Source organism: Tympanuchus pallidicinctus, unplaced genomic scaffold (genome assembly GCF_026119805.1).
Source record: "Tympanuchus pallidicinctus isolate F22 unplaced genomic scaffold, pur_lepc_1.0 scaffold22, whole genome shotgun sequence".
Taxonomy (NCBI): domain Eukaryota; kingdom Metazoa; phylum Chordata; class Aves; order Galliformes; family Phasianidae; genus Tympanuchus; species Tympanuchus pallidicinctus.
In genome coordinates this window covers 15,448,452-15,473,938 of record NW_026294739.1, presented here as the reverse complement: position 1 = coordinate 15,473,938, position 25,487 = coordinate 15,448,452, and the positions used below count along the sequence as shown (strand labels likewise).

The following is a 25,487-nucleotide window of genomic DNA, read 5'->3' as shown; positions in this document are numbered from 1 at the left end:
TGGGAGCACATTTTTTCCTGAAATCGCATCAGAACTGCGTTTGTTAATTCTCAGTGCATTGGAATTGTCTTTGCTAATTTACTGGGCTAACGAACTGCATGGCTTTCTGCAGAAGGAAAGAGAGAGAAGCGCGAACTGTAAAGAACTGCTGCCTCAGAGCTGCTGTTGCCATAGAGCTTCTAATGAGGAAAAAAACTGCAGCAAGGATTTCTGCTGCTGCTGAAGGTAAGATGAGGGCACGCAAAGGCTGTAAGAGGGGGTGGGGAGGCAGAGGGAGGGAGAAGAGAAAGAAAGTCTGCGTCCTTGCTGCCTGAAAAAGGAAATTCAGTTTCAGTGTACACGAGCAGAATTGCTGGTGCAGAAGAACAAAGCTATCTCGGTTGTTTAGGGTAGCAGGAGTGATGAGCAAGCAATCGCATTCCCATGCTTTCGGGAGGAAATGCTGCAAAGAAGGGAGGAGAAGCAGAGCTGTCGTTTGGAAAATACTGCTGCTTCCAGATACCTGCTTCTTGGCACTGTGCTGGCGTTAGGATTGGTCCCCAGGGCAAAGACAACTGTGAAAAAATCAGACAGATAAGCAGGAAGTAAAATTAGTGCTGAAAATGTTCAGCATACGCTTACAAATTCTGTGGGTCCGTATTGAAATGAGTTACATTCAGCAGTGCAGTGCTGTGAAGCCTTTCAAACTGCAATTGTGGTTGTTTTTTTACAGTGAAGTTGTTATGATAAATGAATCCTTTATCAATCTTTAATGCTGAATACAGAACTGAGGTCAGACCTGCTTTCTGTGGAATCTCTTGAACAGGGAAAGCTCTGTAGAATAAGACTCTCTAAAATCTCTCCAGTATTATCCACAAAATACTCATCCCAAAAGCTGTTGTCACTGTTTCTATGTCTGTTGTGTAGCATATTGCAGCTTTTTGCTATTGCTTCCCTGCTCATTCTCAGTCTCTTATCACTTTCTGAGATGACTTAAGCCCTGCCCAGCAAACCCAGCACACCTGCCATGTTTTCACAGCAGGACCCTTAAGAGAATAAAACAACTTTTAGAGGGTGTACTAAAGGCAGTGATAACACTGAGTGTCTTAGCTACACTGATAAAAGTGTGTTTATATTGCTCAACCACCTGCTCAATGTACTGAGTATGTTTGGATAGAACAGAATTGTGAATTTCCTTTGCAATTTCTTAATTTGCACTTCATCACCACTTATCAAATGTTTGACTATTTCTCCTGGAATTGTGTCTGAAGATGGGCACAGAGTGAGTTTTTCCAGTAGCAGCCTGTTAGATTGATCGAGAATCATCAGTACAGGTTATAAAGAAATGCATATTTGGGATTCTGATTGCTGTCAGCATTACAGTCTCTCACTACGACTTGGTTATTCTGTGAGATTATGGGAGTTGCATGAGCCATTTCTGAGTTGGGAATTGCACTGTGAAAGATCTATTGATTATAACACATCAGTTATTTTCAGAGGTACGTCATGAGGAAGCAAATGTGTAAGTGTACTTCATGGGAGTTTGACTCATTTTGTGAGTCACACTCACTTTGTCAGTCTCATGCACAGCAGATAGACTATCTGCAGACTTTGGAACCATTCTTACCTACAGCAGTCCGCAGTGAAGCCAGTGGTTGATGACATCCTATTAAGGTTTGCGTGGATCCCTTGAGCTAACACATGGAGGTGAAGTCTTACTCCATGATTGAGGTGACCCTTGATGATACAAGCATTTAGTTCAATGTCAGCAGGAGGCTTAGTGGTTTTCTGCTCCAAAGGGTTACTAGGGTCTTGCGGGAGTGAATAATTATGTATCTGAGTTCCACACTGCATTAGACTGTGCATTTCAGAGAAGTTCAGTCAGCTTGTGGATCACATTCCTTGGAGTTCTTCAGAAATCCCAAACAATACCTTGGTCAAGTATGACTCTGTATTATAAACACCCCATATGGCAAGAGAAGGTGATGGAAGCTCCTTCGAGTGGGATACAATGACAGAGCAATGACAGGTAATAAAGAAAGAAAATTGGCTTTCCACTTCTGCCACCAGAAACAGCTCAAGAGGAATGCAGTCTTTACTCCGCTGCTAACCCTTGAATGAGGGTGAGGAGGAGTGGATCCCAGCTCCATCTCTTCCAGTCACTTACATGCACTGCTTGCTCCCTGAGCTCCCTGGTTAGCCATGACTTCTCACCTGGCAATTCCACTCCACTCCTTGTACAGACTGACTGTCCAGGGAGGAATGAATGATCCTTAAGCAGATTAAAATTTAGTTGCCTTAAATAAGCTCTTGGTGGGAAGTTAGTGTTGCACAGTCCTAGATCAACTTAATGTAATTCTACATCTACAAAAAGCAGACAGCTAGAAGCACTCATGTTGCTAATTGACAGATTATTCTCAGATATGGGTATCTTTTGCATAAAGTACATTTTGTTGCAATTGATGGTGTCCAAGTACATATTTATTCTGAAAAAGTGAAGACCTACTGTAGTGCTAATGCAGAAATGTCTTGGTGTGTGAAATGGAATGCAGATACTTTACGACCTTCAGATCAAAGCTGCTCTGTCTTAGGCTGTGTAAGCTACAACCATCGTGTCTATGAGCTTTTGTGGAAGTTTCAGAGGTGTTTTGTGTTGTGGTGGAAAAGGGACTTTGAATCTAGCCTTAAACGAAGGAACTATTTATAAATCTGTTGATCTGTCCATGTGTTTGTATGGAGCTCCGAAGAAAGAGGAGATGTTGTACTTCGTGCTTATTTTCTTTCTTCTTCAACCTGGGTTATATTGTGGAATTGCTTAAGGAAAGAATGAAGTATGGCAAAACTTTGGCCAGAACACACTGATCTCTGCGTTTGGGCCAGGAAGAAAAAAAAAAGGAGAGAAAAAGCAATTAAGCCACCGATGTTGCTGTGATTAATGCCAGGACCTGCACCAGTTCCCAAAACTTACCAAATGTGAGAGTTATTTTAATGGTTTCTGTTGCCCATAATCCCATTTTTTTTCTGTTTGCTAAGAGGTGCTGCACTGCTCTGTGTCCAGTTCTGTCTCTTTCAAGTAATACAATTCTTCACCACGGGCATTGGCAGTGCCTTAAGGCTTCATTTGTAGAAATGCTGAGTAGCCACCCTACCATTCAAAGCTAGAAGAGGCATTTCTCAGCACGGTTTTAGAATCAGGCCTCTATGCTCAAATGAGGTTTTTCAGTTTAGCTGTGATAAGGCTGTTTAAATGATCGCTCTGAATTCACCTGGACACCTCGAGCTGATCTATTTTTTTTCTTTAGGAAGTATTTTGTTAATAATGGGTTGATTTCAGGGAAGCTGGAATCAGTGTCCCTTGATGAATATTATTCTCTGTGACTCAGAACTGAAAGAGCAAGATGGGTAGTTCACAATGTGAAAGCAGGAGTTCAGTGTCTCATATTCAAGTTGCAAATCAGCAACATTGGAATTCATGGCAGAAGGGGTCAGAAGGCTGGGTTTCTGTGACCTTTGTTATTACGTTCTGAGAAGAGTTGTTCCTTTAGAGCTTATGTTCAGGTTTTTGCTGAGCTGCAGATCAAATCAGTTCAGTAGCACCAGAAATTGTAGTACTTGTTGCAAGATGCTTTACCCAATGAGGAAAACTTTCACTGTTTCCTTCTTGAAACAGCCTTCCTCCTGCTTTGGGATGCAATAGAAACGTGATTATTAGCTGTGTTGTACCAAATCAAATTCGTTTAGTGCTTAAATTAAATGGTGGAAACTGAATTGCAAAAATGGAGTTTGTGAACACAGTGAAATCCTGAGTTGTGTGAGAGTAGCTGGTCGTGGAATTGAAAATGTCTGTTTCAGTTGTTTTTAAGAATATTTGAGGAATCTGGATATTGTATTTTGTATGTCTGTCTAAGTATGGGAGGCCACATAATGCTGCCATTTCTAGTTCTGTAGCCACTTAAGCCCATTTTATCCGCAGAGCTGTGATTCTTGAATTGAGAGCAATTATCCTGGTGGCTATTAGACTTCAGAAAACAAGGAAATAAATGGTTCTTACATCTCGTAAAATTCCAATGTCTGCTGTTTGTTCTCCCTGCTTTCTGTTGTCAGGTGCCTGCAGAGCTCCCTCCGTGGCTGGTTACACTTGGGGAACATAGCATTAGATGATGACTGGAATTACAGAGTGTAGCTAAAAGGTTGTGTCTGAATTACAACAAGCACCCAGCAGGCAACTCATAGCAAAGCTGAGGAGTTTTTTGCATGTCATTTAAATATGCGTTTTGTCTCATTGCCACATATGGAACAACAGAGAGAAAAGAGCACTTTAAATCCAGACAGTAACAAAATGGCCATCAGGTGGCTCTGGTTCTCAGCAGTATGAGGCACAGAGGTTTGATTCAGACGTATTTTCGTGCCCCAGGCTACCAGTTCCAACTCTGTATGAGCCAGAATGCTGTCGGTTTTTTCTTCTGAGGCAGGCTTTGCAATTATTTCTTTACATTCACGTACAGCTTTATTTCTACACCTTGCACATAAGGAGTAACTGGCAAACTTTTTAAGCTCTGCTGATGGAGCTTAGCATTTCATACAGGTTACACAAGCGTGGTGTTACTGATACAAAAGGCACGCGAATTGTTAAGCCTGCTCAACCTTTCGTGGCAACCACGAAACCGTCATTCGGGGATGGTGTTTGGAGATCAGCGGTTTGGCTGCAGCAGGAAATCTGCCATCTGCTGGCCGAGGCGGGAAATTACACGGCAAGAGCGCTCCGGTGGCTCCAACGAGAGGAGAAACTGGCGGCTCTGAGGGGCTTTTCGGCAGCCGGGTGTTGCAGAGCAGCTCGGTAGTTTTCTGACAGCATGTTTTTCCATCAGAAAGTACTGTGCTGTTATAATGAAAGCTTTCTGTGGGAGCACGTCAGTGGGAAACAGGAATGTTCCATTCTGAAAAGGTCAGAACGTACCGTGTCCACATTTTTACACTGCAACACCGGTTTTTAGTAAATAATGTTTGTTTTTTTTAAAGTAATCATTTTTGTACACTGTAAAAACAAGAAGTCAAAATTAAATGGTCTTCTTTGTACGCAGCACTGCTGAGGCCTTGTGCAATCACTGTGATACATGAGGAGTTCGAGGCAGTGAGAAGTGTGGGAGCTCTGGCTCTCACTGTGCTGCTCTGACCGCTCGCTGCTGTGGCTGTGCAGGTGTGCCCTGCAAGGCAGTATGGCAAGGCTCTGCTCATCTTTTCATTCAGCTGAATCAGAGATGGAAGGATGCTGAGCTTTTCTTGTCTTTGTGTCTTTCTTTCTCTTGCTGCGGTTTTTCATGATTTACTTAAATTGCTGTAGTAATTTAAAGAAAAACTGGCCTGAACTTGGGCTTGTACCCAAGGAACTCCCAGTTATGCCCAGAATCATACTAGTCAGTATTCAGGGGGGAAAAGAAAATCAATCAAACAACTAACCATAACTCTTAGGACTTTCCTTTGTATAGGTTGGTACGATCAGTACTTGTCATGTGCTGAGAAGAAAATGTAGACTTTGCATTTTATCTGCAAGGAAAACAATGAATGAAAAAATTCCAGGATCTGATTAGCAGGAGATCCAAAGGTTCTTATTTTTATACGTGTCCTTAAAGCGGGGCTGTAGCTAAATTTGATTTCTTACAGACTGCTAATGTTGTTTTCAGAAAGGACAATGTTTCTGATTATGTAACAGCAGTCCTGACAAATAACATGTATACATCTGTGGGATGGCCACTTAAACTGTGTTACAGAAACGTTTAGATTTGTGTAACCAGGCTGAATTTATATTCAGAGATATTTTTCTAATAATAGATTTCATGGCTTCTTAGATACCAGGCAGAGCTCTTTTGGTCACTGTATGGCTGTGTGATCCAGGGCAGTGCCAGAACAGAGCATGTCTGCTTCTGTAGAACCCAGCACCGGGAGAAGAGAAGCATAATGGGGAATGTTTAGGTTCAGAAAGTCTGAGTTCAGTTCAGTTCTGTGATTTGTAGGGCTCTGCTCTCTCATGACTACTGCAGAGGTCTTTTTTGCCTTCTGCCCCATCTCCCATTTCCGTCACCCATCCTCTCGTTTGTTGGCAGTGCTGTCACCATCATTCTCTTGGCCCTTCCCTTCTCTGTGTCCTTCCTTTCTGTTAAGTTGCTGCTTGCTTTTCTTTTCTTTACCCCTGTCCATTTTATTGCATCAAAGCTTTACCATTTGTGGCACCTGACCTTTTCAGTAACTCCATGTGTAAGCAGGCAGTGGTTCTAGCAGGTGAACCAATGTAGCATTAAATCAGTTATTTGTGTATTTATTGTAGAGCATTTTTCCAGCTGAATGAATTTGCAGATCCACACGTGGTGAAGCTGTGTTTTCATTTGCCAGAACCACCGGCTTTTTTAGTCAATGTATTCCACCATAAACTCAGGATTTGGTAGAGACACGGAATAGAAAACTCAGCCCAATCTCTGAATTAAACACATTCTTAGAATGGAAGAGGGTAGACAAACATTGGGTCGCTTAAGTATTTGCTGTCTGTTTGTGCACCTCTGCCCATGCAGATCTCTGTCATCAGAACTCTGCTGTGTAGTTAACATACTGTGCTAATGGAATAACAGAGCTGCTTTATTGAGCATTTTCTGAGCTCTCCTTGTTATCTGGCTCAACAGAATAGGCTGCTAATGATAGACTGGTGGCAATGTTATTTGGAGTCAAAAAATTGACAAGTAAAATTGGTTCCTTTATTTTATTTTCTCTTCGAAAGATTCGCTCCAGGAAATTAGAGAAATGTAATTTCAGATATCTAAGAAAGGCATCCTTGCTCTGTAGTGGTTTAATTTTGTGTTGTGCATATTTGGTTGAAATTCTTCATGTAATCTGCAAAATTCTTTGTTTTTTAAACATAATATAGTGAAATTTGACGCAGTAGTTCGCTGTGTGCTCATAGCAACACGGGGCAGATGTGATGGTTGTGACTGGGACTTTGGAGGCTGAAAGCTATTGATTTGCCCAGTCCCTTTACTGGACAGCTTCTGAATCATTGGTGCCATGCCTGATGTACGTTTTTGCCAGATGTGCATCAGTTAAGCAGACACGGAGCATTGATGACCAACTCGAGTATTTCAGCTAACTGGATGGGAGCTTTTGCCTCTTAGATCTCATATATTTCAAAAGGCAAATATTCTCTGGTTTTCTCTGTGGGGCTTTTGGAGAGGATCCTGTGATGCTTGAATTATTCTAATGCATCTGCAAGATCAAAGCTCATCCCTTCATTTTGGGGGGGTGGTGGGTTTTCTGTTGTAAGGTCGATGTTTTCTGCAACGGAAGGCAAGAGATCCTCATTCATGAATTCTCTGGGAAGGCTGGGAGGAATGGGCAGGTCCAGAATTGGTTTCCAAGGTTTTCCAGGGCACTTGGGGAGAGGAGATTCTGTGTGATCCTCCGGCATCCCATTAAATGAAGAGATATCAGGAGAATACACTGGTTCTGTAGGAGTATCGATTTCTGTCCTTACAAACTCTGCACTGAGGAGCTCTAATGCTGCTTCAGCAGCAGATGATGGGAGGGTTTCTTTTGGACTAAAAACCCTTTCACTGGATTCCTCAGAAGATTCAGGTTTATGATGTTTGTGTTTACCATTTTTAATGTGTTTTCTATGTCCACACCTGTGGCCCTTCCTGGGCCCACAGTCAGTTTCCTGCTTGTGCCTTTTGGCAAATTCATGATCCATTTTCAATCCGTGCCTAAGTTTATGCCTGTGTTTGTGCCCAGGTTCAACTTTGCCATCTGGTCCCTGTCTGTCATCTTGTCTTATTTCTTCACCTGCTCTTTGACTTTCTCCTTCATTTGTATTGGAGGCTGGAGTTCCAACTACCTGTGGTAGTTGAACAAAGCTTCGTAAAGGAGTGAATCCTGGAGGCCTTCTCACCATCGCGGTCTGAAAAACAATGCAGTAATAGCTGTGTTGGTACATGGATGAGAGCAGTGGCTTCACATTTGGCAAGATCAAAACCTCATTGCAATAGATGGGTCAAAATCAGTTTTTTCAAAGCGATCTTAATAATCTTTTGTGTCTGTAATAAGCATGAAAACAAACGTCCTCTTCAGTAATTCTGGAGTATTTTAGCAGCTGTATATTGAAAGAGCAAATTATCACTGAAATTCTGCCAGTTCACTTGGGAGTGAAACTACAGAGAGGAACGTATGTGTTTGTTTTAATTTATGAACAATACGGTTCATTTCTATGACTGATTATCCCTGCTCATGTTAAAGTATAGCATTCTGATATACTCATACTGAAGTTTGACACATCTGTGGACAGTTTCAGTGCAGAAACATACCCTAGATCTGGATTGATTTGTCACATGAAATGTAGCTATTCAATTTTTTATTTCTTCATTTGACATATATGTTCCATAGGACTGTTGGAAAAAATACTCAGAGGTTAACGCTGACACTACAAAATGTTTGATTGTTTTTGAGTAATCTCTATTCCCCCATCAGTTCCACTGGAAAATAAAGATTGAGTGGCTGATATACAGTCCTGTGAAAAAAAATGTGTGTCATTTCTGTCAACCTGTGCCTGACCCTTATCTAACTGCAAATAGGGGCTCTTCAGGTTGGAGCTAATTTTGGAAGTTGTGGACACAATATTTTAAGGGAGACAAAAAGGGGAGCCATTTATTAGTTGATACATAAAGAATGAATAGATAATTACGAAAGTGCTGCAAGTTGCTTAATGGGAAATGCAGGTTAATCAATCTCACTTTATTCACTCAATCTTCGTTTCTTGATTGGGGAGCATGGGAATCTCTGGATTTATTAAAAACAGCAACAAAAACAACCCAAACTAACAACCTGCAATCATCAGAATTATAATCGGAACTAAAGAAGTTCTGACAATAAGAAAAATGTATGTTGTGTTCTGAAGCTCTCAAACTGGCCCATGTTCATGGCTAGTAACGGGATCTTTTGGAATGGATGAAGAAATTAATGTATGCCTTCGCTTATGATCAAAGAATGGCTTGGGTTGGAAGGAACCGATAAGATCCTCTAGTTCCAAACCTGCTGCTTCAGCCAGGGTTCCCAGCCACTAGATCAGGCTGCCCAGGGCCCCATCCAGCCTGGCCTTGAACACCTCCAGGGAGGGCCAGCCGCTGCTTTTCTGGGCAGCCTGTGCCAATGCCTTACCACCCTCTGAGAGAAAAATTTCCCCCTAACATTTATCTAAGTCTCCTCTTTTTTATTGTAGAATCATAGAATTGTTTGAGTTGGAAGGGATCTTTAAAAGCCATCTGGCCCAACTCCCTGCACTGAACAGGGACACCCACAGCTCCATCAGGTGCTCACAGCCCCATCCAGACTGACCTTGGGTGTCTCCAGGCATGGGGCATCCACCACCTCTCTGGGTTACCTGTGCCAGTGCCTCTCCACCCTTATTGTTAACATGTGTTTTTTCTTTTATCCAGTCTGAACCTCCCCTAGTGATGATGGGTAGTGAAGAAAAGCTGTCATACCATTAGCTGATATTGAGAGCAGTTAACCTGAGAGATGATTTTTTTCTCCAATGGGGCCACATAAATTTGTGCTTCACAGCGCAGTGGTAGCTGTGGACAAAACATCAAAACCAGCATGTTAAGGCTAGAAAACATCAAACAACATGAATGAGCAGCACACAAAAAAATTTACGTCTTAATAATACTTTTAAATACTTGGAGTTTTACTTGAATATATATGGAATCGGTTTTAATGATGGAGAAATCTATGCTGGGACAGATCGCTGCTTAGCTTTTTGACCTCTTAGGATGCCTCTGTGAACACTGTACTGCAGTTTTGAACTGGATATTGGATTTGTGCCCAACAATGTTCATTCCTAACAAACACTGCTTGTTAATCATACTACCCCTACTAAAGATGGGGAAATTGAGACAGTGAGAGGTATTTCTTATTTTTCTGGGTAATGCCAGCTGCACTAACAGTTTTTAGCTCTTAGAGATAAGCACTGTTCACATGGTGGGAAAAAGGAGTGAAAATGAAGAGCCTTCTCTTTCCCAGCAGCTCCCTCATCAGTGGTTTCTGGCTCAATCAGCATTACTTTCTAGTGTCTAAAGCAGATTTCCCCACTATCAGCAGCATATACTCCAGAAGCATAATTCCTTTGCACATTGAGAACACTAAAATCTCTCACTTTTCTTTACTGAAAGTGCAACAGATGCAGGAGCATTGACATCGTTTCATATCACAGCCACCTCCTTTCTTTGATTCTTCGTTATCAGAGAAAAGTCCCTTTTGCTTTGCATTGAGCGCCGATACCACTGTTACACTGAGTTACTTCAAGCTTCCTGTTTTAATGCTCTTGTCACTGGTTTGGGGTCGCAAACACTGGAAGTTTTTGTTGTTGAAGCAACAGAAACCAGGATCAAATGCGAGTTTACTTTGTGTATGTTTCAGATTGCAAAGGAATTGCCTGTTAGAAACACTACCATTGGCAACATCATCACTACTTACACTGTCTGTTGTGGCTTCACAGTCCTCATTAAGCTTTTCAAATTCTTTTTTTGAGCAGTTTGTCTTCTGGACAAAAAATACTAGGTTGTAGTTTTGTCCTGCAACCACCTAAAAATTAGCAAGAAGACCTTTTGTCATAAAGGCATTTTTATTGAAAAGAGTTCAGAGGCAGAGATGGTTTTCTACAAGCTTATACTACAGGCTCATATGACTTATAGTCTACAAGTCCTGACCCCCTGGGGCAATGTATGTTAAGAACAACATTAAAATGTTTGACAGAAAACCTATCTGCTTCTAATCAACTTACTTATTTATTCCTGTTCCCATTCTCAGAAATTCCAACACAGAAACTGAAGGAGACAGAAAGGTCAGAAAAACAGGTCCACAGTTTTGGCTTTGTTTTATTGGATGCCTGTCATAATTTAATTAATAACAAATGAAATCGTTAGAGACACCACTGTAAGGAGCCAAATATGATGTAAGAAGAATTGAATGTGAGTAAAATGAAGTGTGTGGTGAGCAGACTCAGTTGAAAATGAGCATATTTGCCAAATATATTAAGGAGGGAAACTGTTTTGGTTGAAGAATGTGCCTGGTACAAGTTCTCTTAGTATTTTTACAGAGCCCAAGATAATGTATCTTGCTTTAGAGACAGAAAAATACATAAAATTCTTTCAGTCTAATTTATAAAAGTGTGTATGCTAATATTAATCATTATGTGAAAAGTGATAAAAATATGTAAAAGATGAAAAGATGCTTACTGTTAGTGAGTTAACATGAGCTGATCAGAAATTTTTGCCCCAGCGGTGCCCGTTATGCTCATGAGAAGTTCCCAACACGGCATTTTCTGAACTACTCCCCTGTTTTATATTCAGTTCTTTCCATTTCTTAGAGCTTACAGCTACTGCAGGGTAGATAACAGCTGAAATAATTCGCAGAGTTTTGGTGTGGTAGATCAAGTGGGTAGTTCTATCTAATAGATCTTCTCTATTTTCAAAAGTCTATGGAATATTACTAAGGCTGATTAAAAAGTGGGGTAGAGATATAGAAATCGGATAGACAGTGTTAGCCTTCTTGCCATGCTTCTGCAATCCCCTTTTAAGAAGAAAAGAAAAAAGAAAAATCAAGAGGCCAGAGATTTTTAAATCCAAGCCAAAATGGTTAAAATTTCACAAGAAAAAGTGCATAAATATCTCAGTTACTGTGTGTATCAATGTGTAGAGAAAAATATTATTTGAAATCTAAATGTTAAGTTTAGACCTGTAACGATGCCATGTCTGTTCCTCATTTTTGTATTATATGGAGAATTAGATTTAAAAGGAAAAGAAACTCTCAACCTGAACTGTCGCTGATTCTATTTCTGCAGCTTGATAGTAGAAGTCATCATTGGTCTCTAAATTAAACTTTTCCACAGCAACCTTCAGTAGTTCCTTCACTTCTGCACTGTCAGTTGGGATGGCACTTGGACAACCAGCACAAACACGAGTGGGAGGATTTACCACTTCTTCAGCTGAAAGAAACCGACAGATTTCAGACGTAAGGAGCAAAGGTTTCTGTCTAGATATAGGCAGGGAAAACCAGTTATTTATACACCCCTGCCTTCTGGCACGCTTCCGATTTGAGTCTACCAAATTAAACCAAAATATCTTTGCATTTCATATGATCAGCAATGTTGTACCTTGGTTATCTGAAAGAGCCCTGCATCAGCGCCTGGTGTTGCATTGGATAAGTACAGCTCTCTCACACAAACAAGAATTGTATATACTGAATGTGGATAGCTAGCAAGTAAAGGCAGAGAAGACATTTATTGAACAAAAACAAGCAAATGAGTAACAATTGAGAATGCAGCACTTACTACGTACATGGGGTAATACTGGACTCCCTGTTATAAAGCCCTGAAACTGCCAGAATATGTCTCCAAATAGATAGGTGCAGGAAGCATTAAGAAACATAGATAGACAGGAAACATTAATAAGAAATCAATCTGTGGCTTAGATTGTAATGAACTTAGAAATTCTAAGTTGCTTACTTACCAGGAAAAAAATAAGCTTCTAATATAACAAAATGAAGTGTAACTATGCAGTATGAAATAAACAATAGTATTGGTAGCTGAATTACCAATTTTGGCCTTTGTCGACGTTGCCTTTCAAAAGAGCAAAATAGAGCGTATGAAATATTTATAGAAGTGAAAGAAAACTGTACAGTAAGACTTCATTAAGAGGCAGCGCAGCTTTCATCTTAAAATAATTGCTTTATCTTGTTATTATCAGTTCTCATCTCTTGGATTTTTATCTTACCTATTATTTTATGATTGTAATAGTACTGTTAGTGGTAATTACATACCTGGAAGGTTGCACTGGCTTGCAATATCTACAATCTCTGCCCGAAGATTTTCATATGCTTTGGCATCACATTTGCCTATACGCTGCAGTCACAACAAAAGAAACAAACAGAACCAGCTGCTTAGTGTGTAGAAGCAATGAAGAAGCTCACACTGTTCTTACTAACAGAATGAGTCAACCACACTACTGATAATTTCTTCCTTCAATATGCCAGGAGCAAGAAGCCTTTGCAGAGTTTGCAGAGACAAAAAATAAGGGTTTCAGAGAGTTACTTAGAGAAAATAAAATTGTGACAGAAAGGCTAAGTGACTTATTGTATGTATTCATTACAGAAGGAAAGAGAGAAGTTTACAAACCAGAATCCAATTTTTTGCAGAGCTCTGGTATTTGTCTTAAACTCCAAAGATCAAAAGGAAGATTACACATCTAACAAATCAAACATTACCGAGTTTCTGGGCCTGCAGTATTCACCCAAGTGCTGTAGGGGAGCTGTGGTAGATGATGTGCTTAAGATTGCCTTGCTATTTTAGGCTGAAATAAAAAAAAAATGTGATCCTGTTCTTTTTTAAATGTTGTAGATCTGTAAGGTTCATATCTGTACTATTCAAATTATTAGAAGGTAAAGAAAGAACTAATTGGCACGACTATATCAGAATTGGTTGTAAACAAAAGTTGTATTTTGCAGATTGCTTCAAAAGCATCACAAAAATTGGTAGAGACCTGACATTGATAAAGATTCAGAAAGATTTCAATGAAGTCTCTTACTGAAGTCTCTGAAGGAAACAAACTAACTGTAGAATAAGAGGAAAGGCCCCTATGTGGATAAATACTCAGTTAAAATACATGAAATAGCAAAGGATTAATGATTAGTCTCATAGAGAAAGGACTGCAAGAGCTGGATGTTAGATGTTGATCTGGGAGAAGGAAATTAATGTAGAGAAATGTAAAGCAATGCACAGGGGAGAAGCCAGTTCTGACTTCACGTTAGGCACTGAGCTGATAGATTCATGATCTTAGGGTTATGATGCACTTGAAAGTGTCATCTATGAAAACATCTGCCTAGCAGTGGTTTAGAAAAATGGGGGAAAAAATAATATCAAGGTTTATTATCTAGGCTAGAGAGAAGGAGTGACATTATGGCCCATTCCAGCTCTGTGGTTCACACACATGTTGAATACAGGGTGCAGTTCTGGCTCTTGTGTTTCAGAATGAATAGTATGCATGGTGTAGATTACAAGCAGCTTTCGTGGAATTTGGTTATTCTAAGGAGTGGAATATTTTGGAACAGCATATTCTAATAGTATCTCTAGATGATCAGTTGCTGATCTTAGTTGCTGTCTTAGTTTTGGCTGCTTAATTATTCCATCGATAAAGATCCAGTCTCACAGACACTCTGTGGTCAAATCAGAATGGAAAGGTGGTAACTCACCTGGATTATGCGAGATGGACAGAAGCCATTATCTCCCAGTGACAGGTTGGACAACTCAGGCTCAAGAAAATAAGTAACTAGCTTAATGTTTTAGGACAAGCATTGCTAACAGCGAATTTTGTTTCATCTAGCCAGATTCTCAGTCTCCTATTATTTACTACAGTGTTGTGACTCTTTCCTTTTTTGTTCAATGCTTCAGAAATGCAGTGATGTCTTTGAGACCTCTAGGGAGTCATTTACTAGCAGGAATGTAATGTCCAACCACACATTTCCACGACAGCTGAAGCAGATGGGAGTCGGGCTCTTGTGGCTCCTTCCCTCACATTTACCACCGCTGTTCACCATGGCTGCACGTTCCTGCTTTGGATTTGGCACAAGCACTTGTCTCACTCCTTGGTGAGATGGTCCAGGGAGATTGGTTGAGAGAGCAGCTCTCTTTTTGGTGCAGTTAATTCTGTTCCAGGTCAGAGCAACAAAGGAAGTACTTGGTTTTGTGGCGCTATCGGTCTAGATTATGCGTATTTGTTAATAAGGCTCTTCTGAAGCTCTCTTACTTGGGCTTTAGTAGAGATAGGTAGCAGTTCAGCTACTTACTTAGGAAATGTTCTGTGCTGGGAAAACGGCTAACTGTAACTTTTTGCTTTGTGTCTGAACAGCTCTCTGAATAGGAATTTCTTAAGGGTTTTATTATTAGGATGAGACTTCAGATTCAATGGAGTAATCTGCAAACATTTCACTCTTAGTCACTAATTCAAGAGAGAACTGCATAAATAGATGGTTATCTGTAAGCCTGAATTTTAACATCATTAGCTAAGTTAAGCAAGACTGTAAAATACATGTTTGAGTCAGATCTCAGCCGTTATTTGTTAATATGACATTTTTGTGATAAGTAGGTTGTGAAGATTACTTACACCTTCAGAAGTGGTTTTGCATTCGTGAGTTAAATCTTGAAATTGGTCTTTGGAGCAATTTGTTTCCTTGATTTCATATTTAATTATGTAATTCCATCCAGCTACCACCTGGAACAGATATTTAGGAGATATTTACATTATGTAAACTAATACAAACTTTGAAGTTCCACTACTGAATGCAATCAACGAAGAAAGCAAAACCACCCTTCTAAGCCTCTTCCATCCATCAAATCACATTGCAGTCATTGAGCCATACAGTATTTATGAGCTAACCAAAAAACGTTGTCTTTGCAGTACAGAAAGTAAACTAAGTCAAGTAGTTATTAGAAATGCAGCTTATATTCAGATTCTGCTTCTGGCAAGCCTGTAGCCTTGTGATGCATGGTTTCATGCACTTTCCTCCGAAGTATCTGTTACTTATTACTGCCAGTGACAGGAAGCTGGTCTAGATGGATGACTACACTAATACAGCTTGGCAGTTCCTGTGTTCCTAAGTATGTGACATAGTAAAATAGTATCTGAATAATGTAACTTTACACTGCTGGCATCATTTGTTATTGAGTGTCCTGTGTTTGTCATCTGCTTGTAATTGTGTCTGCTTTGGGCCTTTTCCCCCTCCCTTGCTTTGTCCAGATCTTTGACCTCCCTTCATTTTCTCTGCAGGAAGTACTTCTGTTTTCCTCACTGCAGCTATTGATTTCATCTATAAAATCTCTCCATGTCACAGTGTTGGATCAGGTAGTATTAGATTAAAAAAAGAGAAAGAAAGAATCAAAGATAAACTTTCTATCCCTTTCTATTCTAGATCAGTTAAAGCAGGGGGCTGTGACTAGTCTCCATTAGGCACAAGTGTCAGGATAGTTTTCTTTTGAGCTGCTGAATTGCAGTCTCTTTGACATTTGCTTGTAAGACTTAATTGTTGTGTAAGCTTGTCTTTCAGCTAAGAGAATTATTGCCATCAGTAAATAAAGGACCGTCAGAATTTAATCATGGGTCAAATTGATGTGAGACTCGATGCTTTTTGGCTAAGTAAAAACATACACAAATAAAAGGGTTTGTAGTTGGTGTTGAGTTATATACTGTTTAAAAAGCAAATTGGAAACTTGGCTTTCTAGCAACATCATGCCAATCCATAGGAGAACCTTTCATGGGGAAATAAGCACTGCCTGCAGTACCAGAAATTTCTGCAGCCTGAGCATTCACTTGCAAAGCAGATATTCTTCTGTGCAGAAATCTTTCAGCCAGCAATAAGCTTGCTTTTTTTCTTATGCATGTTTTCTTTTACTGGCTCACCTACCCTGTGGTGTATATCAGCTACTGACATACAGGTCCTATTGCACTGCAAACACGTAGGTGCCTTCTGCTGTTTGAGAGGCTGTAGAGTATGAGAGACATCTGCACAAGCTGGCACAAAACCTAGAAGAGATCTGTTCCTGCTGGAGCTTCATGGACAAGCCAAGTGGAACACTCTAGAGCATCTGAGATGACACAAGGTGCTTGTGTCAGCACTGAATAAAAATAAACTGGTGCTGAACACTGGTTAGTTGTAGCTGCAGATAAAGAAAAAAAGCCTTCATAAAATTGATAGCTCTAAAAATCCAGCAACAGTTTTTGATTCTGTGTAAGTGAAGAGAGTTATTTACATGGTCTGTGCTCTATATGAATTCTATATGCTTTTATCATGAAATATCACTTAACATCAAAAACATTTACATAACCAAAATATCTTTTTAAAAATGTGGAGAAAAAAAAATCATATACAGACCTGTCTTTGAGCTTCTGTTATTCCCACAAGTTTGAAAAGGACAGTTTCACCACTGTGCTTGTTGAACTTTACAATGGCTTTTTTCAGAATTTCTAACACTTGTAAATTGTCACTTGGTATCGAATGAAAGCATCCAAGACAGGTTCCCTGAGTAGATGGTATCATTGGTTGAACTGCAAAGGAACAAACCAAAAAAAGGCAGGTTTTCATGTTAAGAAACCTCAGGTTTTAGTTTTTCATGTTAAGTCGTGTGAAAAATGGTTCAACGTGCCAGAATCTTTTCTGCTTTTAAGCAGAATGATAAGCAAAATCCAGATTTTAGTTTCAGGGCCTGCAGAGACCCTCACTGTACTTAGATACAGGCTTCTGTGTGTGCTGGTAGGGGCCATCCATGAAACCTTTGTCCAGCAGCAAATTTAATTCAGAGGAATAGATGAATTCAGGAGTCACTGAATCCATTAAAAACCTTACAGGTAGTTTTGACACTGCTAAGGAAGGGCCTTCCCCATGCAGTTAGGGGAAAAGCAGTGAAGGTCACAGCTAAAGAGATGTTTTTTGGACTCTTGGAAGCTCACCTGCTGGGTGCAGCTGCTCGCTGTCCTCACCATCTTCCAGGAGGGGGACTTTGGCAGGAGCTTTTTGGCTCACCCACGTGAACAGCCCTGACTTAGAGCTCCTTAGGGACTGTAGTTGAACTGTCATTGCACTGCTGTGTTGTGTGAGCTCTCCCTGCTAGTCACTTCAGCTGCCACCTGCCACTTGGTGTTACTCTCAGGCATAACTAACTGGATTGGTTGTCGATAGGCAAGTTTGATGGGATGCTCAAACTTCTGTTTCTTACTACTAATCCTATTAACTCTCTTTCCTTTCTAGTAATCATGGATTAGATTTTCATAAATTAATTTTATAGTTCAGTACATAAATTAATTTCATGATTCAGTGAGCTTGGGACAATATGTGGTCTCTGTGGAATTGAAATAAAATTTGTGTGCCTGATCCTCAGCTGACATAAATTGACTTTAATGGCGTTATGCCTGCTTGCATCAGCCAGGGAATCAATCCAGGGTCAGCATGATCAAACAGTTCCACCAAGAAGGCTGAACTCTGTGTTCCCTAACATGAAGGGAAAGTCCCTCACCAGTTAGAGTCTATTGCTTAACTCTTTGTGTTTGAATCCTTTGCATTTGATTTGGCTTCTTTGTACATGTGGAATACCTCAGTGTAAGCAATGCTATTTAGTCTTAGATCTCCAAGAGGCACTCGATCAGAATTTAGCCTGTGATGTTTCTAGCATCACTTATTGCCCCTGGCTATTGACTCAGCAATGAACGCCATATATGCACTACAAAAAATTATTACTCCCTGAAAATGGGGTGATACAGGACAGCAGTATGCCCAGAGCCAGAAGGACTATGGTCTTTACATTCTGAACAAACATGCATGCTTTTTTCAGAGTTGCTATGTTGTGTAACAAGCTGAAATTCTTAGGCTGAATATGTAATTCTAATTCATGGCAGTTGTTTTTTAGCTTTTTAAATAAAGATTCAGATGCAGATTCCCATGCTCTCTCTGTGAGATTCACACACATTCAGTTGGCAACTAGATGTCACCATTGCCCCACTAATTGGAAACCCAGTGGCCTCTGCAGTAGCAGAGCATGAATTTGTGTGTGTTCCTGGAAAGACACTGGCTGTAGGTACAACACTACAGCTTTAATCAAGAGAGCTGGGGATCAAATGAAAACAAACCCACAAATATAAGCTGTCTAACAATTAGAAGGTTGTGGTAAATATTTCTGTAGTTAACGTGCACTTGGCTCCGTGCTACCAGTTAGATGGATTTTTAAAACCAGCTGAGATTTGTGTTACATGAATGCTAGCCATAGCTACAGAAATGTCTCAGTTGTAAAGCTTTCAAACAATGTGACCCATTTCTGATGAAGAGAATTACAATGCAAATGTAAGTTTTATATGAATATTTTATAGGCAAGCAAGGTAAAACTCTAATACTCTCCATTGTTAGGATCTAAGTGATGTTGTAGTTTATCATACATAATTCTATCGCTACTGATTATTATTTTTTTAAATTTAAATCTGCTCCCTCCCCATTCGGGAGTAAATTTTTGTTTTGAAAAGCTTTAACAGAAATAATGCAGTCATTCTCAGCTTGGAGAAAGTTAATTTCTGGTGCAATTTCATACCTGGTTAATTAAGGACAGAAACTTCAAGTGTGGAAAGGGGTATCTAGTTTCCATGTTATGGATGTGCTTTTGGCCTTAAGCAGATTCATTTCATTTCCCATGTGTAAGGAAACTTACAACACACCCACGAGACACCTAGCTTGTGTGTGCGTACCAGTGGAGTGAAACTTTTACCTTTAAAATGCAGTTACTTTTGAAAGATGATTTATGAATGTCTGAATAGAATGTGAGGAACTCCTAGTGTTAAAATTTTTGGAAAGTCCCAGCGTGATGTTTTTCCCATTCTTATTTTTCTATGTACTTTATGGATGCTGCCCCAAACAATTACTTACCTGGAACAATTTTGCAATCTTGTGAAACATTACTTATTTTTTCAGCGTTATTCATGTGAACTTGAGCTGTGCATTCTCCTGTTTTCTGCAAATACATACAGCAATATTTGACTTAAGATTGGTTGATGAAAAAAAATACTGTGCTGTACATTCTTTCAGCTGTTGAACAAAGTTGACAGTTGCAAGTTGAGTTTGGGGAACAAGTTCATATGTTCTTTTGTAATGATGTCAAGTTTGCTGTTTTGTTATTGGAAAAGCAACTGTCTTGTTTGCTAGAAGAGCAGAGAATGAACTGAGCAATTTATTTAGAAGATTGCTTTGTATCATGGTTGATAAGTGTTAATTAACTAAAGATTTTGCTGTCAGAATAAAGGAAATGAACACATTCTCATAAATGAAGTCTAAAGAATTGTGTTCCTCTCTGCTGATACAAGATGTGCACCAGCAATCATGACATTTCATATTGCTTCAAATAATGTGATCCCTCTTCAATACTTTTTTTTTTTTTAATGCTTTCTGTACAATATGAAATGACAATGATTTCTGCTGGGGATTTGCAGTGTTCCTGCATGCTGTGTGAGCCTGATTGCACCTCCTCTTTTAAGTGCTTTCTAATAGCACAAGCCAGATGGGCTTTGCACTGCTAAGCACCCTCTGGTAAATGCTCTGCCATAGTGGCTTCCATGTCAGTGTTTTTATTGGTGCCAATCTGGTTGGTTTGGTTGTGCAACTTTCCATTACACACGAGCAATAGGATGTTTGATAGCCCATTCTTGTTGTTAGAGTACCGTCTGCTGGATTTACTGTGAATCATCATATTGAAGATTTAGAATGATCCCTTCTGCTGGAATTCAGGTCTGTAGTGGTAAATTCACAAATATGGTAGTTAAGTTCAGGGTTGTAAACTCTTCTATACTTTATTTCTGTAAACTATCAAAAACAGCATAGCTGCAAAAGTTAATTCTCTTCCATGATTTTTTTGCTTTGTTTTGTTTTTTTTTCCCAGGAGAGCAAAGTCCTGGTCGTTATCCTGATGTTTCTGTTCTGGGCAGTTTTAAAGAGGAGAGATACTTACAGCTTCTGCAGATGCTTTGTAATCACAGTCCTTCCACAGTTTGTTTTCCTCAGTGGCACAAGTGGTCTCTCGTACCTGATATTTCACGTGCAATTGTTTGGCAGGACCTACCTGGATAAAAACAATATGCAAGTGTACGGGAACAGTTGAGTCACAGCCTGAACCTCCGCTTGATGGCCCGAGGCGAGCACTGAGTCAGCCCCAGGAGCACACAGGTGAAGGCAATGCAGCTGTGTGATGGAAAGGGAGGAGCCTGGCTGCACCTCTCCTAACCAGTCAGGGGCTGACTGCCACTGAGGAAGGCTCTCTCTCACTGGAAATCTCCTCTCGTGGAGTTTCTTGCATGCCTACGGCACCCCTGAGCACTTTTCATTTCTTTCTGATTATCTTTTCCTATGTGATAATCTTACTAGCCTAACTTCTCTGTATACTTATTGATCATACAATGCTTCACAACATCTGTATAGTTATTTATCTTACAGCAAGTCACCATTTGCATAGTGATAAATCAAGACATCAGTGAAAAGATAAGAACTGTGAAGAGCAAATACTATCCATTGGTTACCTTATGTTTTATATTATGGTTTCAGATTAGCTGCTGGTCTCTGCGAAAGGTCTCCCATGTATCACTCCCTCTCAGAAATTACCTGAGTATATTTCTGAGTCTTTACCTGTGAATATAAATATGGTATGTCCTACTACCTATGCTTTAACATATTTTATCTAGGACTTTAAGAAACAGACATGAGTGATTAGGTTTTATATTTGCATTCAAGCATATTCCAAATAAGCAAATTAGTCTGCTGCTTGGATAATTAACTACTAGTTTGGACTGTGCTCCTGTTCAGTTCCCTCACTCTCACACTTGTTCTCCTCCCAAATCTGTCATTCTCCTTATGTACCATTCTCCTTATGTACAGCCCTACAGGCCTCCCACAGGTAGCAATAGCCAGCAACTGTGGAGCAGCCTGGTGGTCCCCAGACTGCCTGTGCTCTGTGGTGTGAGGGTAAATAAGCTGCCCTGCATACCTAGGTGAAAAGGGCAGAGGGCTTCTGAGGCAGCCTTTGGCTGCTCCTGCAGTGTTCTTACAGGTGTTAAAGGCTGTGCTGCTCTTGGGGATGGTCTCACAAATCCCCTAAGATTTTCAGGCTATTGAAGTTTGTCATGACCAGTGCAAGTGCTTCTGATGTTGTTAAATAAGGGGGCATTTTCTCCTCGCAATAAACTGAGTAGTAAGCCCTGTACCAACAGGTAACATTAATACACTGCAAGGTTTGTAGCTCATCCTTCAGAGATTAAATAATGACAAGTTCTGGTTTACTGCCACTAAAAATGCTCTGTCAGTGTACTTTTTCAAATACAAACACGCACAGTTGCTGTAGTTTAATGTTAATTCTCAGTTGTATCACTTGAGGATAACCAAATGATACTTCTTGTCTTAATGGTATCAAGAAAGAGAAGCTGAGTTAGCATGGGTGGAGTATGCTAAATGTATGCTTGTGTAGGTGAGGACAGAATTATCTTTTGTTCTTTCAATTCCTGTTATACGTTGCTACATCTCTACAGAAAGTAGAAGTATGATGTGATGACTGCAGGCTGTAAGACAGGATGAAAAGATCTCTAAAAATATAATGGACTTAATCCTCAGCAGGTGTAAATTGACATTTATGGAACTGCACCAGGTTATACTGTCTGGGATGTGGCTTTAAAGAGCCAAACCCTGCTGTCTGTTAACGGTTGTAACCTGGAGTAAATCAGTTCAGTGAGCAAATGCAACTCATGAGAAAATACATTCTTTCTGTGTGTCATTTGTTGTTGTTTCATGTCGTTATTTTTTATGAACAGTTATGCCTTTAACTGGGGCAGGTTCAGTCTTCCACCAGTCAGCTTTTATGTTTTATTACCTTATCAATAATGAATGTACATGAATATATAATAACCAGCTATTTAATTAATGCATTCAGCGCTGTGAGACTAGCAATGAGTAAAATCTGTGCTCTTTCTGGAAAAAGTCTATAGAATATGAACAACTCTCTCTTGCAGATTCCTTCTGTTTTGTTTTTTTTTTCCTCAGCATCAGCCAGATCAGTAGCTCAAGTAATAATTGATTTTCACCTCAGATCTTTCAAGAAAGGGCACTATATTGAGAGAAAGATGATCAGGAATTGCATTAAATATGTATTCTTAAAAATAGAACATAAGACAAAATACTGAAAATAATATCTATCCTTCGGATAAGGAGGTTGTGTAATGGCTCCAATACAAGGAAGCAGAAAGGAAGGTGATCTTACAGCTGTGGTATTAAGAAGTGTGCATTTAGCTATTGTTATATTGTCAATAAAGACCATGGGAGTATGAATTTCTTTAATTATATGAAGGCTTTGACAAATTTCAGTCTTTGTCTGCTAAAATCACCCCAGTCTGATAACAGGAAAACCAGAGGGAAGGTGCCAGGAGACGTGGGTGCTTTACTGTAAAGCATTTAGCAATTTGTGTCCCCTTTCCATTGGGTCAATCAAAGCGTCTTGTGATTCTGGAGTACAAAATATTCTGTCTGACACTGGGATTCAGATCCAATAGAAAAAAGCTGCTGATATTTTCAAGTAAAGCAATGCTTGTCGTCATTACGGTTATGTTATCTTGGTGTGCGTCTCAGAGGTAAATACTCTGTTAGATTAACTTTGTTTTGTAACTCTGTGCTGAAGGACTGCAGGCAAGAGATCACATTTCATTCTTTATTTCTTCTCTAATTTTAACTGTCACTCTTTGACTAAAATATCACCTACTGCTTTTATATACATCTGTGACTCAGGACTAGTGTCAATCAAGTAATATTCACAAACAGTTTTTTCACAGCATTGGGGAATTTTATCAAGTAGTTTTTTTTAGCCTGTGATACTAGCTCTTCTCAAGTCAAAATGTATCCACTTTATAATGTGTGCTTTGCCATCCATCTGAAAAATCTTAATGATGGCAGAAAGGGGTAAAATTTCCAACAGAAAGGAGGAAACTGGATGGACAAATAAGACAAATTGTATTAGTGGTATAAGTTTTCTATTATTTGCTTTTTAGTCCTTGCATTAGTAAGCAATTCACCAGCACACAGTTCCACTGATAAGAACATAGTATTCATCCTTGCTTGTCACAGTACAAGTATCTTACTGTGAGCCATTTCTTTAATTTTTTTTTGGTAAATATTTCTGCACGACACTTTGCTGCCCCACTTGCTATCCCTTGTGAATCAGATGGAGCAAATCTGATTCAGAGTGAATAAACAATTCCAACATGGGTTTTTTTGCAAAGTCTACTTACTGTTCTCTTGGCTTCCATCACCATGTACAGAGCAAATTGATTACTAGTAGTGCTGTCTCCATTGTATTTCTGCAGTGCTGTGTCAACAGCTTCCAAGACATCTGGGTCATCGCAGTCCAAAAATTCAAATGGGAGAGGGGTGGCTCTAGCAGAAAAAAAGCTACAACAGAGTGCTACAACAACAAAAAGTTTCATAACTGGACAAAAAAAGTCCCCTGCATTAGAAGGCTCTTTAAAAAGCAAAGGGAAAAGGAATGCCTGACAAGGTTTTAATCACCTCTTATATTTTACAGGACCAATACCAAAGTAAACAAATGAGCGGGTTGCTGGGGTTGGTTAGTTCTCATCATATCCTGTTTATACAGCAAATAAACTTCTGAATTCCTCTAAACAGATTTTGTGTGGTCACCAGAATGACACTAAGGTTATTCACCTGTTATCAAGATAACAGGCTAACTGGCTGGAGCTGGAGATGAGCTTACACTGGACAGGATGGCTCCTGAGCAAAGCAGCAAGCAAAACGTTTGCAGATCTCTGGCTTTTTAACATCAAGACTGTTACTCAGAAAGAATTAAATAAGAAGGTCACAGTAGTAATGAAGTTCTAGTTCTGGACAGAGGCACTGTACATTTTATACATCTGTTTAGACACAATAGTTCTGAGAAGTCAGAAAATATTTGAAAGAAAAGTCTTTGGTCAGCTTCATGTCATTGAATGCCACAAAACTCTTCAACAGCAGTTGATAACCCTTGTCCTTCATTCTGCAATTGGAGGTGACTATCTTTGATGCTGTGTGAAGACTACCTGTGGACCATGGTTTAGTTGGTCTTCATGATGTATTCTTATCATTACTGATAGGGAAAATGACACCTAAGTAGAGATCAATGTTGCCTTTGTCTAGCAGAGGCTGTACTAGGGCTGGCAAGGAACATCTGGGACTGTTGACAGCGATGAGCACCAAACAGATTTGCTTTGAATCTGTGAACATGGTGGGATTTACTCAGATCCAGAATTCTACCTCCATCTTGCTCGTTGTGGTTAAAGAAATTGTACTTCAAAGTCTTTGTGGATAAGCTAAGCCATAGACAAGGTTGCTTGAACATTATGATACATTAAAAAAAAAAAAAAAGTAGCCAACCTTTACTTGGGCATGTGAAATGCCACCCTCATTTTGTTTCTTTTTCTTCATTGTATCCCTCATGCTTTGTTTTACTTTGTGCTCTTTAAAAGCTACTTTGAAGATCAAGTAGCTAATTTTTTTTTTATGTTAACCCCACGTTCTTGCTTATGGGATAACTGACCTGAACTAACTAAGACTGTCTGAGTGGACTTATCTTGATGGGGGCTCCAGTATAAAGAGACTTCAGAGCCCTTTCTTCCTGCTCCTCCCAGCTAAGTTGCCAGCAGAAAGATTCTTAGAGTCACAGTATCACAGAATGACTTTGGTTGAAAGAGGCCTTAATAATCATCAAATTCCAACCTCCTGCTGTGGGCAGAGTCGAGCCCACCGGATCAGGCTGTCTAGGGCTCCATCCAATCTGGACTTGGACACCTCCAGGCATGGGGCATCCATGACTTCTCTGGGCACCTGTGCCTCACCACCCTCTGAGTAATATTTTTTCTTAACATCTC

At 39.8% G+C, this 25,487-nt stretch overlaps 1 protein-coding gene across 1 annotated transcript; it reads right to left on the bottom strand.

Annotated features, from left to right (window-relative positions):
- Window positions 1–6,713: 6,713 nt before the first annotated feature.
- On the bottom strand, window positions 6,714–24,126 carry KNG1 (kininogen 1). Its single transcript, XM_052685536.1, has 10 exons — window positions 23,856–24,126; window positions 20,543–20,653; window positions 19,468–19,552; window positions 16,936–17,108; window positions 15,171–15,278; window positions 12,832–12,913; window positions 11,826–11,998; window positions 10,489–10,596; window positions 9,498–9,587; window positions 6,714–7,918 (listed from the first exon to the last, which is right to left on the bottom strand). Exons 1-10 carry the CDS (start codon window positions 24,048–24,050, stop codon window positions 7,214–7,216), a joined length of 1,830 nt encoding a protein of 609 aa, XP_052541496.1. The 5' UTR covers window positions 24,051–24,126; the 3' UTR covers window positions 6,714–7,213.
- Between the last annotated feature and the right edge of the window lie 1,361 nt (window positions 24,127–25,487).

What these genes read in the sequence shown, in the direction of transcription:
- KNG1 (XM_052685536.1), bottom strand. Translation starts at nt 24,050, where the DNA reads ATGAAACTTTTTGTTGTTGTAGCACTCTGTTGTAGCTTTTTTTCTGCT. An exon ending in AGATTGCAAAATTGTTCCAG is followed by an intron (nt 17,109 to 19,467) that starts GTAAGTAATTGT and finishes GTTCCTTTGCAG; the next exon opens with TTCAACCAATGATACCATCT. An exon ending in TAACAGAAGCTCAAAGACAG is followed by an intron (nt 15,279 to 16,935) that starts GTCTGTATATGA and finishes TATCTGTTCCAG; the next exon opens with GTGGTAGCTGGATGGAATTA.